This window comes from Conger conger, chromosome 16 (genome assembly GCF_963514075.1).
Source record: "Conger conger chromosome 16, fConCon1.1, whole genome shotgun sequence".
NCBI classification, from domain to species: domain Eukaryota; kingdom Metazoa; phylum Chordata; class Actinopteri; order Anguilliformes; family Congridae; genus Conger; species Conger conger.
Genome location: NC_083775.1, coordinates 12,097,678 through 12,116,466, shown reverse-complemented (window position 1 = coordinate 12,116,466; position 18,789 = coordinate 12,097,678). Strand labels below are relative to the sequence as shown.

Genomic DNA, 18,789 nt, shown 5'->3' with positions numbered 1-18,789 from the left:
TCTGCACCGTTTGAGGGTTTTTCTCCACATAAGGGAGTTGTTCCCCTCCTGTACAATTTGGGGGCTAAGGGCTCTGGGCTGATTCTTCCGCTTTTTCTTCCCATCTGTTGCTCTGTAGAGCCACTTTGGGACCGTTTTCTGAGAAATGGGCAATACAAATAAAATTGAATGTAAATTAACACAATCCTATGCAAATGCAGCCAGCCAGCACTCCCAGCCACTCTCATTCATCTACTACCACGACCATTAACCCTATTCTGTAATAGTGCCCTGTCTGCCAACAGAACACAAAGGACACCATCCCTGAAGGAGAGTCCGTATGAAGGCAGAACCTTGATCCCAGAGAACTTTGGAACCCTTATCTGGGTGGGCTAAAAGCGATCGGAGGAACCTTATCACTTACTCAGAATATTCAGAGGCCATTTTGTTTTTACCAACACCATCTGTAGCTGTTTATTAATCATAAACACATCATTAAGTGGACAAGGAATTACTGCTCAAAAAACATTAAACTCCGAGGCTTGGTAGTAGAGACGTGGCAATCTGGCAAATGTAGCAGCTAATGTGCGAGGGGCCATCTTCTGTGGTCTGCGGTTTTCACGTTTCCTTTTTCGTGATTCTCGCTGGTGTGGACTGACGCCTCCGGCACACAATCTGCTACACAGTTCAGCTTCAAAGCCGCCCTTCCCACCCAACAGCCAGAAACACGTCCGATGTAAAAGAAAAAAATACAATGCCCTTTTATAAAGCACGACTGAGCAGCAATCAGTGTGTGCTCCCATTATTAAGACCGATTATGCGCTCACATCCAGCTAAGACCAATATGCAAATCCCTGCACGAGTCTCAGCGGTAAAGACCCTGTTTACTTGCGGTAAGTGGTTAACGTCGGGTCAAGAACGCCACTTTCACAACGTAAGATTTGGTACGTGGCACTAAGGATCAAGATTACGCTGGATTTGACTAGTGTCCTTTGACCGACAAACTAAAACGTACGACGAGTTCTGAGAAACAGAACTGCTGCACAAGATTACACAGGCAGCCCTGATAACCCCTCCAGAGTAGTTTATGCTTGACTGAAAATGCACAACCGCATTCTGACGAGCACAATGGAAAACGTGCATTATCTGAAGCGAAGGCACGGAAACACAAGACAATGCACTGCAGTGAAAGCCTTTCAGCTTCTTTTTAACAACGCATTTCTAGGTAGGGGTGCTGTTAAAAAAAACACCAAACACGATGTACACAGAAAAGCTGCGCCCCTGCCCACGTACGCCTGCTTGCACTCTGTAGTCGTATTTAGGCGAGTTTTGAGTTTAATGTTGTTGTTTTTTTGCCCTGCGATCATTAAGTGGACAAGGAATTACTGGTTCACACTGTCGCGCGACTGAAATCACAGAACGTTCAAGAAAGTTCAAACGTCGCCGGACATTGACTATGGCTGTTTCATTTCATTTATGAAGTATAACCCGGATGTCACTGAACAGCCTGACGGAGTATAAACCAGCCTGAGGGAGTATAAACAAGTCTGAGGGAGAATAAACCAGCCTGAGGGAGAATAAACCAGCCTGAGGGAGTATAAACCAGCCTGACGGAGTATAAACCAGCCTGAGGGAGTATAAACCAGCCTGAGGGAGTATAAACCAGCCTGAGGGAGTATAAACAAGCCTGAGGGAGAATAAACCAGCCTGAGGGAGTATAAACCAGCCTGAGGGAGTATAAACAAGCCTGAGGGAGTATAAACCAGCCTGAGGGAGTATAAACCAGCCCGACGGAGTATAAACCCAACTTTACACCCGCACTAATCTCCTTACCCATGCCTTTCTTCCTTGCTGAGAATATAGGATTGATCACATAATATAACAGGGATACTGGAGAAACACGCCCCCAAAGGGCCAGGGGCCGTATGACATCACCACGGCAGTAACGGGTGAACTGTGTCACAGGACACTGAACAGGGATGGGAGCACCAGGGTGTCCCCAAGTATGCACCAACTCCGTGTTTATCATCTGATGCACAACTTCACACACGCACTACACACAATATGTGTATGTACACACAGGCACATGATGAAGCCAGTATTGTATACAGCTTTTAAACAATCCGACAAAAGAACACTATATGAAAAATCAGAACTTTATATTTTTATATTTCTTTTTTATGTAACATATGTAGGAATACATTCCTAACCGTGTAAAATGTCTGAGGCGCCATACGTAAGGGAACGGCACAGCGGGACATGCACGGTCAATTATTCTCACACCATTTTGACGCGCAGTAATTACACCGACAACAAGAAAAACAGGAAAACCAAGAGGCTCGTCGGCCAGACAGAAAAGATGGCGTGGGCTGGAATCAGCCAGCCAGAACAGCTACGGGAAACTGTGAGGTAAAGAGACTTCTCAGAGACTTAAATCTTCATAACACAGCCAGGTAAACACTGCTCCCATCCTGCCTGCAATGAGCAGCAGAGTGGGAGTCACTGCAAATTAGTCAACGCGCAGTGGAGCAGTGTAATTACTGCAATTTAATTAAAATCTCAATTGAAATGCAACTATTTCCTTAAAGATAGAAACGGCAGTGGCTAAGGTCTAGACTCAAGCATCGTTTGTCCATAACCCTCTCTTTACCAGCATACTGAATCTAAGCAGGCCAGGTGATTTGCTTTTTCTTTCCTCATTTGCAGGACATCAGGAATTTATCATCAGTATATACAAAAATAAATGTGCCTACAATGGAAAATCAAAGGGACGCATCACCTCCTTTGATTTGCTATTCAAATCCAGTGCATTGTGGTGGAGCCACTTCCCCTTCAGTGGGAGAAACTGTATCACTTACCTGGAGTGCCACTCTGTGCGTTTGATTGTTTGTGTCACTTACCTGGAGTGCCACTCAGTGTTTGGCGGTTTGGGGCTTACTGTACCTGGAGTGTCACTCGGTGTGTCTGGCGGTTTGGGGCTTACTGTACCTGAAGTGCCACTCTGTGTGTTTGGCGGTTTGGGGCATACTGTACCTGGAGTGTCACTCAGTGTGTCTGGCGTTTTGGGGCTTACTGTACCTGGAGTGCCACTCAGTGTGTTTGGCGGTTTGGGGCTTACTGTACCTGGAGTGCCACTCAGTGTGTTTGGCGGTTTGGGGCTTACTGTACCTGAAGTGCCACTCAGTGTGCCTGGCGGTTTGGGGCATACTGTACCTGGAGTGTCACTCAGTGTGTCTGGCGGTTTGGGGCTTACTGTACCTGGAGTGCCACTCAGTGTGTTTGGCGGTTTGGGGCTTACTGTACCTGGAGTGCCACTCAGTGTGTTTGGCGGTTTGGGGCTTACTGTACCTGGAGTGTCACTCGGTGTGTCTGGCGGTTTGGGGCTTACTGTACCTGGAGTGCCACTCTGTGTGTTTGGCGGTTTGGGGCTTACTGTACCTGGAGTGCCACTCAGTGTGTCTGGCGGTTTGGGGCTTACTGTACCTGGAGTGCCACTCGGTGTGCTTGGCGGTGTGGGGCTTACTGTACCTGGAGTGCCACTCGGTGTGTTTGGCGGTTTGGGGCTTACTGTACCTGGAGTGCCACTCGGTGTGTTTGGCGGTGTGGGGCTTACTGTACCTGGAGTGCCACTCTGTGTGTCTGGCGGTTTGGGGCTTACTGTACCTGGAGTGCCACTCTGTGTGTCTGGCGGTTTGGGGCTTACTGTACCTGGAGTGCCACTCTGTGTGTTTGGCGGTTTGGGGCTTACTGTACCTGGAGTGCCACTCGGTGTGCTTGGCGGAGGGCAGGCGGCCGTAGCCCGTGGTGAAGGCAGATGAGAGCAGTGGGCTGGCCACCGAGAACAGCAGCTGGAACCCAACGAAGCTGCCGCTCACCACGGTAACCTCTCTCAGCTCCATCACTAACCTGCGTCGCCAGGGGAGACAGGAAGGGGGGGGGGGGGGGGGGGTGAGAGAGGTAGGAAGGGAACACCCCTGCGGAGGGTGGAAGTACACAAGAGCACAGCTAAAACTGAGAAATGGTTTTAAGAAAAAATGCAAAGAGGATTATCCCAATGCAGTGAGATGGAGAACGAGAGAGCGTTCAGATGGCGTGGGCTGTTGCTTCGGTCATGGGGAAAAGGTCAACGTCTCACAGGCCTCTTCACCCTGAAGCTGCTCAACTTGAGCACATTCTAATCAAACACAGGAACTTCCTGTTTACATGAGTGAGAGGAAATCACCAACAAATCAAAAGCAGCTTGAGAAAGATTAGCATACGTCTAATGCTTCAGTTTAACCCCCTTCTCACTCATGAGACCCAATGACAGCATATGAAGGCCCCTCAATTTCATACAGTACGATTACGTCTTTTTGCAAAAAAAATGCTACAATGCTGTAAGAACTCTCAATCAATCAATCAATCAATCAATCAATCAATCAATCAATCAATCAATCAATCAATCAATCAATCAATCAATCAATCAATCAATCAATCAATCAATCAACCAATCAATCAATCAATCAACCAATCAATCAATCAACCACCGCAGTGGGCCTGGCAGTGCCTTTCTAAAAACCCAGGAGCTTTTGATGAAGCGGATGCGATATAAGAAGAGACTTAAACACGGGGGGTGGGGGGGTGGGGTGGGGGGGAATGACAGGCAGATGAGCAGCCTGTTGACATTCATCAGAAACATCGGCCCCATTTCAAACCCCTTTGTCCCACATGGAACTCAAAGCTTGTACAGCTGTGCTATTTATACGCTTAACATTTCCCTTCACGGCTGCATACAGCTAGCACTATATAGGCCTACTGCTGAGCGAGGGAGGGAGGGAGAGAGGGAGAGAGAGAGAGAGAGAGAGAGAGAGAGAGAGGGGAAGTGAGAGAGAGGGAGGGAGGGGGAGTGAGAGGGAGGGAGGGAAGGACGGAGAATGAGTGAGTGTGAGTGAGTGTGCGAGTGTGTGAGTGAGTGAGTGTGAATGTGTGAGTGTGTGTGAGTGTGTGAGTGAGTGAGTGAGTGAGTGAGTGAGTGAGTGTGTGAGTGTGAGAGTGTGAGAGTGAATGAGTGAGTGAGAGTGAGTGAGAGTGAGTGAGAGTGAGTGAGAGAGGGAGAGAGGGAGGGAGGGAGAGTGAAACAGGGAGGGAGAGTGAGAGAGATAGCTAAATAATAGCTACAGGTTGGAAATGTATTCAGCAACCCTTTCATGTCATTTTCTTCATCTGCACCTTGAGCCTATCCCGTCTGGTGCTTCGACGTGAGATCACACATTCCGCCCATATTCCAGGCTAGGCTAATAAATCAATGGTCAAGCACTTCTTCTGACGAATCAATGATATGGTGCAAATGGGCTCTAACCAGCTCAATAGCGTTAACACAAGAGCTGACCTCGAACGTAAAGGTCTGAACCAAACAGACCGGAGGGAACTAAACCGCTCTCTCTTCACATTCTTCCCCTCCCTCCAACTACTGAAAAAAAACACAAAATCACAACACTTAATGGAGTGACATCAAGGTTCATAAATGCCATGTCAAATGACAGAACCAGGCTGTCACTGTCACTAGAGTGAGTACTCAAATCCCTGTCAACACCGCAACTACTATCCCCCATTTTAACCACCCCATTTTGCTTAATACCCCTTAACGCATTACATGCTGGTTAATACTTTTGAAAAACAAACCTGAAAAACTGGTCTAACCTGATCAAGTCTGGTTCTATAAAATCACCACTGTTGAATACCTGTTGCACCTACAGGTATTTTTAACACTTCACCATCCTGAAATTCTGATGATGCTTTTCAAGATATGTGATTATCATGAAATATCGTCACCCAGCCAGCTCTGTTGCCCTTAACTTATAACAAGCAGGGCGGGGAACAATGGTGTCCGGCTGACAGGATGACGACACAAACTGGCAGTGTCGATGGATCTGCATTTTGGGTCCATTGTGCACCTGCCAGGAATACCACCAAATGCAAGGAGCTGCAGTGTAACTGCTAACTGAAGTACACTTGCGAGTATCATGCTAGCTAGCCTGTAGCGTAGTGGTTAAGGTAAATAACTGGGACACGCAGGGTCGGTAGTTCTAATCCCGGTGTAGCCACAATAAGACCCGCCGTTGGGCCCTTGAGCAAGGCCCTTAACCCTGCATTGCTCCAGGGGCGGATTGTCTCCTGCTTAGTCTAATCAACTGTACATCGCTCTGGTCTCATCCCTGCATATGTGAGCACTTTCAATGGCCTGGCATTGTGTCAGAAACGCCATAAGAAGGAATGGCCAGCATTTCAATAACATGTATCCTCCTAGCAATTTATCATCATGGTTTAAATACTGCCTTGATGTTCCGCAGCCACCCTCAACAATCTGCCTTCAATCTCTTATCTAAACCCATTGGTGTTTTGTACCTTTTGGGATTTTCAGTTATAGCCTATATTTATTATGTTGCATTTTATTGATTTACCCAATTACTGGCTTAAAATGTTTTACTTTAGACTGTACATCTTGTATCAATAAATGTTTAAAAAAACATTAAATGAGACATGTTTGTGACTTGCATAATAAATACATTAAATAAATAAAAAACAGGAGCAAATATCTTGGCCTGTTGACTGAAGAGCTCTGATTGACTAGTGCTATAACAGTTATTGGAAACTCTGCTCCCCCTTATCAATATTATTTATGATTATTTATGTTACAACAGAGGAAGAGCCTTGTTTAACTGCAGTAAATACATGTGTGCTTGTAGACCACTGTTAAGTCCAAACTTTGCAATGACACAAGGGTAGTTAGGGACTGCAGAAGCATCCTTAACTTTTCTCCCATGTGACCAGCATGGCAAATATTTATGCAACATATTTATTTATAAAAATGTATTTGTTTTTGCACTCTCAAAAATACTTTTTGAAACTTTAAAAAACAGATTGTGTCACTTAATTTGATATTTTTGTAACTAGTATTTTGTATTTATTTTTTTTATTCATTTCCTTGAGGGATACTTTACATCAAAATGCATTATGAGGCATATTTGCTAATCTGATTATAGGTTAGAATCAGCAATACAGAATGTTGTGCGTCAAGAAAATTGACAATGAAATGGAATGGACATTTACACTAAATCCACGCACATATCTACAATATTGTTTGCAGTCATACTCAAAGATTCAAATGTACAGTTTCACAAGAGTAACTCGAATAGCTAACTCGGATTCAAAAGACAAACTGTCACTAGGTAGCAAGATCAAAGTTAAAGTAAATAGTCAGTTCCCCACAACTCACTCTATGGCCATTTCACTGGCACTAAAAGAAATGAATAACTTTGCATTCTGAAAACGAAGAACACGCTCCAAGTCTGAAACATTCCACTGGATATTTAACGTAACATTTTTAAGCGTTACTCTGCATTGCCTCTTCACAAAATACTCTCATTGTAAAGACCATGATACACAGGCTACACGTGAGGCAATGCAGATGGGCAACTTTTCCCACAAATTTAACGAATAGTATCTTTCCCACCACACTTTAAATTTCTTAGAGCCCAGTGTTACCCTTTCTTATTTTCGTCCCATTCGCTCACCTTCATTCGTTTGGCAGACAATATCGCCCATCAACACTGGCCGTTAGTTCGACTGTCTGCGAGTTAGGGATAGCATGAACGTTTCCAGCAAGTGGAGCAGCCAAAACGACACTTAACCATCTAGCTGAGACAACTCCTGGTGCAAGTAACGTATCAATCCTTGGCTAAATCTCGATGACACTGCAAAACCAATGTAATTGGCCGGCTAATGAATCGCAACAAAGGTCCATCAGGACTGCAGCTAGCGAGAATGGATCATTTCCATGCAATTTCCATGCTGCTGTAATCACAGTATCATATGTAGCTACCAGGGTCATGTTGCAATCACAAGGTTTATATAATGATATGCTGACTAAATGAAGGATACAATTTTGTTTTAACGTTAAATGTAGGAACATACCTGATAACAGTCGCATAGGTCTAAACTGCGGAGACTTCCGTGCAGCCGTCTTCGTTTGCCAGCAAGCCAACTATCTAGCTAGCCAACTAGCTATCTCCCTGGCTCACTTCACTAAAGTTGGCTAGCTAGCTGCCCAGTCTGCAAAACCACAGTGGAGGTAAGTTAGCTAGCGGGCTCTGTAGCTAGCTAATGCAACGTCCCGTGATATTTTATCAACAAACTGGGGATACTACCTATTTAGTTTTCGAAGCCACTTAGAACTGGCTGCCGAGTTGCGAACACGATTCTTTCTATGCACATTTCCAAATCCCTGAATGCTTTCTTGATTAAAAATTAAAGTACCAACTGCTTTTTATTTCGGCACTGACAGCTGACTGACCTATGACGCGAAGGCGCAGGAACCACCCTCGCTTCTAACACACGCCCACTGCCTCTGGCCACGTCTTTCCTCAGGATTCATCTCAATTCCCAAGACGAGATACATTTCTGTATTCAGCTTCGTCTGTGGGTTTGCAGGTGGATGCGGGCTAGGTGATTGTAAAACAGACATAGGATATGCCTTTTGACGTATGCCTGAGCACAGAGATGCACCGTTTTGTCCTTGAATTAATATTTACAGAACAGCTTGCACAGGAGAATCGTGTGCTGTAATATGCCCATGATTATGTTTAAGCTTTTCTCTGAAATAAAACAGTTTGTACATGGACCAATTGGACCCTTGCTTAAAACAAAGATTATTTTGTAAAATGGACACGGAAAAAGATTAATAATCTGTCTATCTTCGTCTCCTCCCTGCAGGAACAGATCTTTGTGGAATGCCTTGATTTCCTCGGAAAAACGGTCCCCAATGCTAAAACTCCGTCCTAGGGCCCCAGTTCATTACAGCCAATTTCTTGCTCAATTAAGGTTGTTGAGCACAGTTGTTTAAGTTCTTTAATACCCCCCCCCCCCCCCCCCCCGGCTCATTATCATTTGCTTTGTCAAAATAATAATTCACCTCAGTCTTTAATTAAATCAAGTTAAAATAAATGTGACCCTTAACGTGAATAATACGAATATGGGGCATTTATTGTTCATGGCATGCTTAGCTATTTTTTTTCCACATAATGCAGCTTAAGAGGGTAAATAATCCCTCAAAACTTGAAAAGCACATCATTATAAAATTCTGTGATTGTAATTGTAGGACCAGGGTTCAGAATCCCTGCCCTGCCCTGTGCTATACGTGACAATGGAATGAGGAAGAAAATCTCCACATACCAAGGGCTTTATTACTTACAACAGCAGGAGAATACTTTTTTTGTATCTTTGTTAAACAATTGATGAAACAATTTGCTGATGTTTTGGCAGTTCCAGAACTGAACATAAGAGAGAGAGAGAAAAAAAAAACACTTTTGAAAGCACACAAAATGTCAAAGCTTATTTTCAATTTAATAACACCACATGGAACACAATGTAGTTTTAGTTAAATAAAGAAAAGTCACAAAATTAGCTATAAAAACAAAATATAATTACACCTACACACTTGTCAACTACTTAATCTAACTGTAATCTCAACATTATAAAAAGTACAATCTAGTATATTAAATAATTTTTGGGGAAATTATATTCACAATATGATAAGAGAAAGAAGTATTTTACCGTCAAAATGCGATTCACATTTGATTTAGAATGGAATAAACAGTGACGTTGGCAGCGAACCTATGGACATTGCTACAGAGCGAAAGCTCACCTGTACCACGTGATGGCTTTGCGATTATTTATAGCCTGATCAATGTTGCACAGTGTGTCCGCAGAATCAAAGATCGATGTTTATATGTGACGGCATTGTAGCCTACGCCCAGCAAATTATGTCACCACGCCACCATACTTTTGTCACCACAAGCCCATCAACGACTCGATTTATTTACCCGCTTGGCCAGAGTTATACATAATAAACATGTAATCCGTTTTTAAAAGGACATACTTTCTGAAATATATTAGACATGAATGAAGTCGGCCTACGCTAAATTGTATGAAGTATAGCGCCATCTAGCGAAACCGTTTGCGCACGATTACTGCTCATTTACTTATTTTTTATGATTTATTTTACAGCAAAACAAAGCCCCCAGAAGTATAAAATATAGAAAGCTAACCCTGCACAAGACTGATGAGAAAGTATACAGCACCCAACCAAACATTCTGTATATGTCATGTAGCTACGGTCAGAATTAATTTGTTGAATGACATCATATAAACCCTCAGACTCTCAGAAACGGATCAATTTAAAAATAGCAGCTGATTAGTTGTACCAGACCGGCACTGGAATGTTCACAAATTCTGACTGATTCGCTGTACTGCTAATGCTTGATAGTTCAAAGGAGAAAATGGGTTCATTTTGTTTTAGCAAGAGTGGGTTCTTCAGAAAAACAAAAAACACACAAAAAAACTGTCTTTGGCATACTCAGTCAACACATAACTATATTGTACCCTACAGACTTGTTGAGAGTAAGCGTTTCAGAGAGGCGGTTTTTTTCTTTTTAAAGGAAGTTATTCTTATCTCGTATGTGTGAACACTCAGTTCAAGGGAGCCGGATCATTTAGCATTAAGAAGACCACATGCAAATCGAAATTGTGCGAAACACACCCAAGGCATTTAAATGAAGTGGTAGTAGTAGTCATAATAATAAAAATAACAATAATATCAATAATTATACTAATAATTGTAATTAGAACTTGTATGTATGAATATTCATTTAGTTTGCCATCAAAACTTTATATTAAAGCATTATGCAATTGTAATGCTGAAGGAATACCCATTTTCTTTCTATAAAATGGTTCATTAAAATAAAAACAAAACAAAATAAATAAAAAAACGGGTTAATGGCTGATATCTTTATAGGACACATGCTACAGGCCAGTACATGGAAGCATGTCTAAAATACAAAGCCATTTTATTGTTTATAATCCCATATTTAATTTAAAAGGGAAACACAATTTCTCCCCATTTTGCTAAGGACCACCCGGAACTCTTTGATAAACTACTGGGGGGTATGGCCCCAGTAGATTGTAGGGTCAATTCCTGCATGCCTAATCGAACACACAACCTTGCAGCCCAAGGGGGCGACATGGGTGAACATACTGTATTTACACAGTAAATAATTAATTAAAGATTAAAGATGTGTCCCACATGTCCCTACTTCAATCTTGAATCCTGTTTCAGTGGGGTCAAGATCATCCAGATCTTCAGTATCAAATCCATCCAAATATCCACCTGAGAATTTTGAAATACCCAAAACCAACATTTGATCTAGATTCTAGGTAGGACTGGATTACAAAATCCTTATCACAATTATCACAGATTCTAGTTTTGAAATGCCCAAATTTAAGATTTAATCTTATCCGATTACCAAAATCCTATCCAAATAACTTTTGAAATACTGGGCCCAGGAAAATAAAGGCTTTTATCCACCAGTCACTGGCACCTCATGTTCATATAAAATGAATATAAAAACAGTAGATAGTCGTAGCACAGAGTAATGGAAATGTGACTGTGCAGTGTGCAGTGTGCAGTGTGCTCTCTCTCAGACGCACAGCCGGCAGGGTTTCCGACCCCCCCTTCACACCTGCAGTGTGGACAGCTCCCCCAGGAAGCACAAATGAACAGTATTACAGCGCTTTCAGTGTCTGAGCGAGACCAGAACACTACAACGGTAACAACGGCGAGGAGCTGTGCGCCTCCTCTACAACACCAGGGACCTGAGCTGTGCGCCTCCTCTACAACACCAGGGACCTGAGGAGCTGTGTGCCTCCTATACAACACCAGGGACCTGAGCTGTGCGCCTCCTCTACAACACCAGCAACCTGAGGAGCTGTGCGCCTCCTATACAACACCAGGGACCTGAGCTGTGCGCCTCCTCTACAACACCAGGGACCTGAGCTGTGCGCCTCCTCTACAACACCAGGGACCTGAGCTGTGCGCCTCCTCTACAACACCAGGGACCTGAGGAGCTGTGCGCCTCCTATACAACACCAGGGACCTGAGGAGCTGTGCGCCTCCTCTACAACACCAGGGACCTGAGGAGCTGTGCGCCTCCTATACAACACCAGGGACCTGAGCTGTGCGCCTCCTATACAACACCAGGGACCTGAGGAGCTGTGCGCCTCCTCTACAACACCAGGGACCTGAGGAGCTGTGCGCCTCCTCTACAACACCAGGGACCTGAGGAGCTGTGCGCCTCCTATACAACACCAGGGACCTGAGCTGTGCGCCTCCTCTACAACACCAGGGACCTGAGGAGCCGTGCGCCTCCTCTACAACACCAGGGACCTGAGGAGCTGTGCGCCTCCTCTACAGCACCAGGGAGCTGAGGAGCCGTGCGCCTCCTCTACAACACCAGGGACCTGAGGAGCTGTGCGCCTCCTCTACAACACCAGGGACCTGAGGAGCTGTGTGCCTCCTCTACAACACCAGGGACCCGAGGAGCTGTGCGCCTCCTCTACAGCACCAGGGAGCCTAATCTGCATGTCTTTGGACTGTGGGAGGAAACCGGAATACCCGGAGGAAACCCACGTAGACACGAGGAGAACATACAAACTCCACACAGAGAGGCCCTGGCCAACGGGGATTCGAACCCAGGACCTCCTTGCTGTGAGGCGGCAGTGCTACCCACTGCACCATCCGTGCCGCCAGTAATAAAATTGATGAAGATAAAACAATCATGAAATACAAAAAGAACAATAAAATAGAGAATTATGATGATTATGAATTCAAGGGTCAGGGTGGTGAACAAATAGAAAATAAATCTGTGGCTCTCAGGTACTGTAGCATCTTATACAGTATAGCGCAAAATGGATGGTTGCTATTGCGCTGGGAATATTCTGTTGACTAATGGTTTCATCTTATCTTGGATTCTGTGTGTGGGGGTGTCAAAAGTCAAGAGTGCATGGTCACAGCCAATTAGGGAAGGGAGGGGTTTAACAGCAACCCCCAATGTCCAATCACACACCAGAAAAATAGCGAAAAATAAAGTGTAATTTATCATTTTTGGGTGCCAGCCCTTCTGTTGAACAATTTGTAGCAGATTCTTTTTCCAGCGAATGTCAATGAACGAGACGTGCAGAGGGACTTCTGTAACCGGGAGGCAGGCCTGCAGCAGGCACAAGAACCACAGCCCTCACTGGGCATATCACACAGCAAGAGACACAGTTACTTCACTGAGCGAAAGGGCAAAGGTCACCAGCCTACAGAACCAATCGCACTCTTCCTGAAGCTCCACGGGGTGACATCACCTGACTGATCTCTCCTGCATAACAGAAATGATTTATTAATTATGTCAAAAATATCTGGTTTTACTTCTATATTATTTATTTCTTCTAGTTTTAGTTTAGTTCTATCCATGAATGTGCTTATCTGTGAGGTTTTGCAAACCATTTATATAAATAAAGTTACTATTATTATTATTATTGGCTTAATTATTCAAATACAGCAAATAAAAAATGACTGATATTAAAAAAAGAAAATAATTAAAGGAATTAACTGAATAGGTAATGGAAAGTGCTTCAGTATTGACATAATTGGCTGCACTTGTATGTAAACAGGCTGAGGTGTACCAGGCCTTCATGGTATTGATTGGCGTACAAGCACCTTCACGTTTTATCTCCCTCTGCGTCCCTCAGTCTGAGGGACCCTCGCCACCCATAAGAGCCGTGAAGCCAATTAGTTAAGATTACACAGCAATTAGTGGCCCATTAATCACACACATATTAAAGAAGCCAGAGTGAGTAAGAGACCCTCCTGGCTTGGCTGCTTCAAGCCTGTTTTATCGAGCATGTGAATAAAACAATGCCTTCAAGACTGATTCAAGGATGCTTTATTATGCTTGCGGTCTACACCTGCTTGTGTGTGCCTGTGTGTGTGTGTTTGTGAGTGTGTGTGCATGTGTGTGTGTAAGTGCTTATATGAATGTGCATTCATATATGCGGGTGGTATATACGCGTCCATGCGTGTGTGTGTGTGTGTGCATATTTGTGTATGTATGATTATGTACATGCATGTTTGCGTGCGTGTGTTGACAGTGAGTGTGTGTGGTTGACAGGAAGAAATCAGGGCGGTGTATGAGGAAGGAGGAGTCTGAAGATAAGATGTAAATGATTATTAATTAGAGATTATTAATTAGTATCTCCTTTCACAGCTCTCCCTCAGGCTGCATGCAGGGTCAAATGTCATTCCCTCCTCATTGTCACGGTTGCCAATCACCTCCCATTCTGCAGCAACCGTTGCCTGGGCAACCAAGGGATTCAGTTGCTAGGCACCCAGAGCTATGTGCGTGATTGTTATTTATTTATTTCTATCTTTATCTATTTATTCTCAAGGCATACGCCTAATAATGAACAAGCAAGAGCATGTTATATATCATAAAATATCACTGTTTCCATGGTTTAATACAGAACGCACATGACACATATACACTTATATCCGTGTGTGTGCGTGTGTGTGTGTGCATGTGTACGTGTGTGCATACGTATGGTGTGTGTCTGTGTGCACCTGTGTGTGCATGCGTGTGTGTGTGTATGCATGCATGTGTGTTTGTGTGTGTGCATGTGTATGCGCGTGGAAATGTATGGTGTGTGTGTGTGTGTATGTGTGCACGCATGCGTGTGTGGTGTGTGTGTGTTTGCGTATCCACACATGTGTGTTCGCGCGTGTGTTGGGTGTGCATGTGTACGCGCGTGGATATGTATGGTGTGTGTGCATGTGTGCGCGCATGCGCGTGTGTGGTGTGTGTGTGTGTGTTTGCTTATCCATGCGTGTGTGTGTGCGCGCGTGTGTGTGTGTGCATGTGTACGCCCATGGATATGTATGGTGTGTGTGTGTATGTGTGTGTGTGCGTTTGTGTACAGCACACACACACACACACACATCACGTGTGAAAGAGCATCAGGTTGAGAGACTAATAGATGGCTATGATAACGGCGATGGCAGCATAACTCATCCCTCCAGCTCCTCTCATTCCCCCGCTCATCTGCCACAACTCATCGCATGTTTGCATATTTTTCAGGTCTTTGGACACAATTCAATTACGAGAGTTAATCACCGTCCCCCCGGCTCCCCAGACAACGGCTCCGCGCCGGAAAAAACGGGGAGAAAAATGAGAATGGAAGGAGTGGAAGCGCGGCGACGGTGACGCATCGGAACGCTCTCGTTCATTCACATCTCGCTCCGCTCGGCAGCGAGAGGCCCGCGCCGGTCCCTATGGAAACGTACAGCGCGCACAAGCCGAGCAGCGCATCTCACCAACGCGACTGAACGCGTCAAAGCCAATCGCTCACGCGTGCCGGTTGATGCACGCGTTACCGAACGCGTTCGTTCCTGAGCGAAGAACTTCCCGGATAACATGAAATATTCTCGAAATATTATTTGAACGTTTTCTCAGTGTTATAACATTGGCGCTGCGTCGCAGCCACATCGTGAGAAGGTTTTGCGTTTGGGACGCATCTGGGTAAGGTCAGCTGGACACGTGGACGTGAAAATGGCTACAAGGACAATCAAACAATAAACAATTTCTAATGTAACAATAACTGATTGGTTCAAGAGAAATATATGAAACCAACTATATTTTTGACATGTACTTTCCTCTGTACGTGTTATACTTTGGAAAACTTATTATAGCACACAGTGCCATGGCACGTCTCTGGCAGGGAAGATTCTGCCTCCTCGTGTGTGTGCTTCTTTAAAGATGGGCTGCCCAGGGATAAGTTTGCCTCATATTCAGCTCCACTTCTGGCCTATGACAAGTTACTCATATAAAGTGGGGGGGCTGTGTCTGGCAGCAGTGTGGCAGCAGCCAGAGAAGAGATTGAGTGTAGCTCACTGCAATATGAATAAGCAGAGGGCTGGCTATGCAGAAAGCATGGTGGATCTGGAGGGGCCAGTGTGAAAGGCAAGTTGGAGATTTCTTGAAGGAGTTGGTGGATGAAGATGAAGAGGCTGAGAGCAAGGCAGGTCATACTGCTCATAAGCACATTTCCCTCGACACATACACACGTGTTTGCATGCGCGCACACACACCCACATGCACACACACACTCACTCACAAGTGCACCCAACGACCCCCCTCCCCACTCCACGTGCACACACATGCACACACACACACACACACACACCTACACAAGTACACCCAATGACCCCCCCCACTCCACGTGCACACACACGCACACACACACAAACATACACACACCTTGTCTGTGTGCTTCCCTACTGCTGCAAGACTACAGTTGGCTTTAACACACTCTGCAGGTGTCCCGGCTGGCTGGGAGTTGGTGATGTTGGTGAAGGGGGGTGTGTGTGTCAGTGAGACATTTCTATGCACTCCACAGGAGACCAGTGGGGGGGCTGCTGGTGTGGGGGGTGATCTGCTGGTGTGGGGGGTGATCTGCTGGTGTGGGGGGAGATCTGCTGGTGTGGAGGGTGATCTGCTGGTGTGGGGGGTGATCTGCTGGTGTGGGGGGTGATCTGCTGGTGTGGAGGGTGATCTGCTGGCGTTGGGGAGAGGGGGTGGGGGAGGGGGGGTGCTGGCGTTGGGGAGAGGGGGTGGGGGAGGGGGGGTGCTGGTGTTGGGGAGAGGGGGTGGGGGAGGGGGGGTGCTGGTGTTGGGGAGAGGGGGTGGGGGAGGGGGGGTGCTGGTGTTGGGGAGAGGGGGTGGGGGAGGGGGGGTGCTGGTGTTGGGGAGAGGGGGTGAGACGGCTAAAGTCAGGCTCTTGGCGAGTACCGTACGTGGATCAAACCCGTGTCTTCAACTGTGAAATGAGGGGATTTGCATAATCTGGTTAAGCCCCATTTTAAAAGGACTGAACTATAAACCAGGGGTTATAAAATTAAATAATGGGATTAATAAATAATTTGACCCCCCCCCCACCCCTTTTCCCTGGGCTATAACATCTTCTCCCTGTGGGCTGTGTGACTGTGCATTTCCCTGCTACGTGCGGCTCTTCAGATACAGCGTTTTATTTTTCCCTGGAACCCAGCAAACAACAGACCTCTCACTGCCAAATCCAGCCTACAGACACAAATCACACATTTTCACTTCTTCTTCTTCTTCTTCTTCTTCTTCTTCTTGCTTTTCCCAGCTTTCCTCCCAACTGTATTCAGCAGCCATCTTTGTCGCTGTCATCGATTGTGGAGAGCCCGGATACGCTCGCTCTATCCTCTGAGCCACTGAGACCCTGCTCCTGTACACTCTGCAGTCCACCAGTCGAGTCTGACGCACACGCTTCATCTACAGCAGGGATCATCAAATCCAAATCCGGCCCTGCTTTTAACTGAACAATTAGTGCTACTGACTGGTCAGACTATCCTCACACCGGACTCACAGGTAAAGGGAGGGTGGAAAACCAGCAGTTCTCCGCATTGAGAATTGCGAGTGCATATTCCATGTGACCCTACAGACCGTGGTCACCCAATTAACCTCTAAGGGGTCACTGGTGTGTCATACGACAAGGCCATCCAAGGCCACCCTTCCACCAATCACGCATCGCCCTACGGGGCTGCCAGTCATACTAGGCACCGGTTGGTGGGGATGTGACACCTGACCGTTTGGCTCCACCCGCACGTTGAAACGGTCCGTGTGAAAATGCTCAAACCGCTCCCGTCTTCCGACCGGCACGCAGCCGGCCGTTTTCGACATAACCGGACGCGTCTGTCCGTGCGCTCCATGCGCAGCGCAGAGAAGCGCTGAACTCTTGACTCTGAAATCTCCGGCTTCATGCGGTCTGCAGACGGGCGCAGAGCAACGCAGCCCTGCCCCTCCTCAGATCAATACGGCTCTGTGCAGTCACCTCCCCCCCCCGCGGTCCTCAACAAGATTTATCCTCCGCTCCGCCGTCTTCCTGCTCCAGCTCGTATCCACTTCGCTGGCGAATTAGCCTGGCTCACGCCACAAGTCACATTAACTCCTCGCTTGGCTCAGGATCCACTCTTACGTAACCCTTCGTGAGATTCGTGCTACCCACAATGCAAGTTAAGAGTATCTGTCTCGCAGATGAAGCAGGAGCAATAAGAAGAACAGCAGCGAACGCAGAAGGCACATAATGTCGTTTTAAAGAGCTTCTTACCCGGGGGTATGTCAGAGCCCTGGGGTTCCGCCTCCCCCCCCCTGCCCGCGTCACGGAGAGGAGCGGGGAACAGGAAGCGACCCTCCCCGTCCCCCGTTCGGGGCGGAGGACAGGGGTTCGACGTGTTTCCTCTCCGCGCTGCTAGCAGCGTCCCCTCAGCTACGCGTATTCTCAAGCAATAACATCCACATCTGTATTATAACCCGAGAATACCCGTGACCGAGCCGGGAGCACCTTCCTCTCGCTCTCTCTCTCCTTCCCTGGCTTTTCACGGCGGTCCCCCCGCGCCGGGAGAGAGGTGGCGGGATGCGGAGGTCCGGGGATCAGTCAGGATCGTCAGCCTGGAAAAGAAAGAGCGCGTGGTGACGCCGGGGGAATCGGAGCTCTCCTGTCCTTTCCCCGCTTCACTTCAAACCTCAAACCCGCCGTTATTAGCCCTGTTCAATAGCGGGGAAGTCATTAAACTCATCGCAATGTTGTAAAGTTACAAATAATTAGCTGTCAAACTGTCCTTTTGAGGAAAGCAACAAATTAAGAAAACATAAAAAAAATGATACACACAGGCCACGTTTCATTCGCTGAGCGCCTGTAGGAGAACGAGCTTTAAAACCACGCCACACGGAAAATGCAATATTGTATAATGCTGTATAACTAATCTCAGCCGACTTAATATCCGGTTATTCAATATTCTCAATATTCGAACGTCTCAGCAGGGCCGTTTCTCCGCAGCACGTTTCTGCAGGAGCCGTGCGTCATTAAACAAACAAA

At 46.2% G+C, this 18,789-nt stretch overlaps 1 protein-coding gene across 2 annotated transcripts in view; it reads right to left on the bottom strand.

Annotated features, from left to right (window-relative positions):
* Positions 1–18,158, bottom strand: part of LOC133114662 (TLC domain-containing protein 4-B-like) — a 31,960-nt gene extending 13,802 nt beyond the window's left edge. The window contains exons 1-2 of one of the 2 annotated variants that reach the window (XM_061224220.1): positions 18,022–18,158; positions 3,733–3,885 (exon numbers count right to left, since the gene is read on the bottom strand). In XM_061224220.1, the coding sequence (XP_061080204.1) occupies positions 3,733–3,878 (146 nt within the window). In that variant the 5' untranslated portion in view covers positions 3,879–3,885; positions 18,022–18,158. Of the gene's footprint in view, positions 1–3,732; positions 3,886–7,932; positions 8,289–18,021 lie in introns of those variants that run through there. The other variant, XM_061224219.1, reaches the window with a different exon arrangement.
* Between the last annotated feature and the right edge of the window lie 631 nt (positions 18,159–18,789).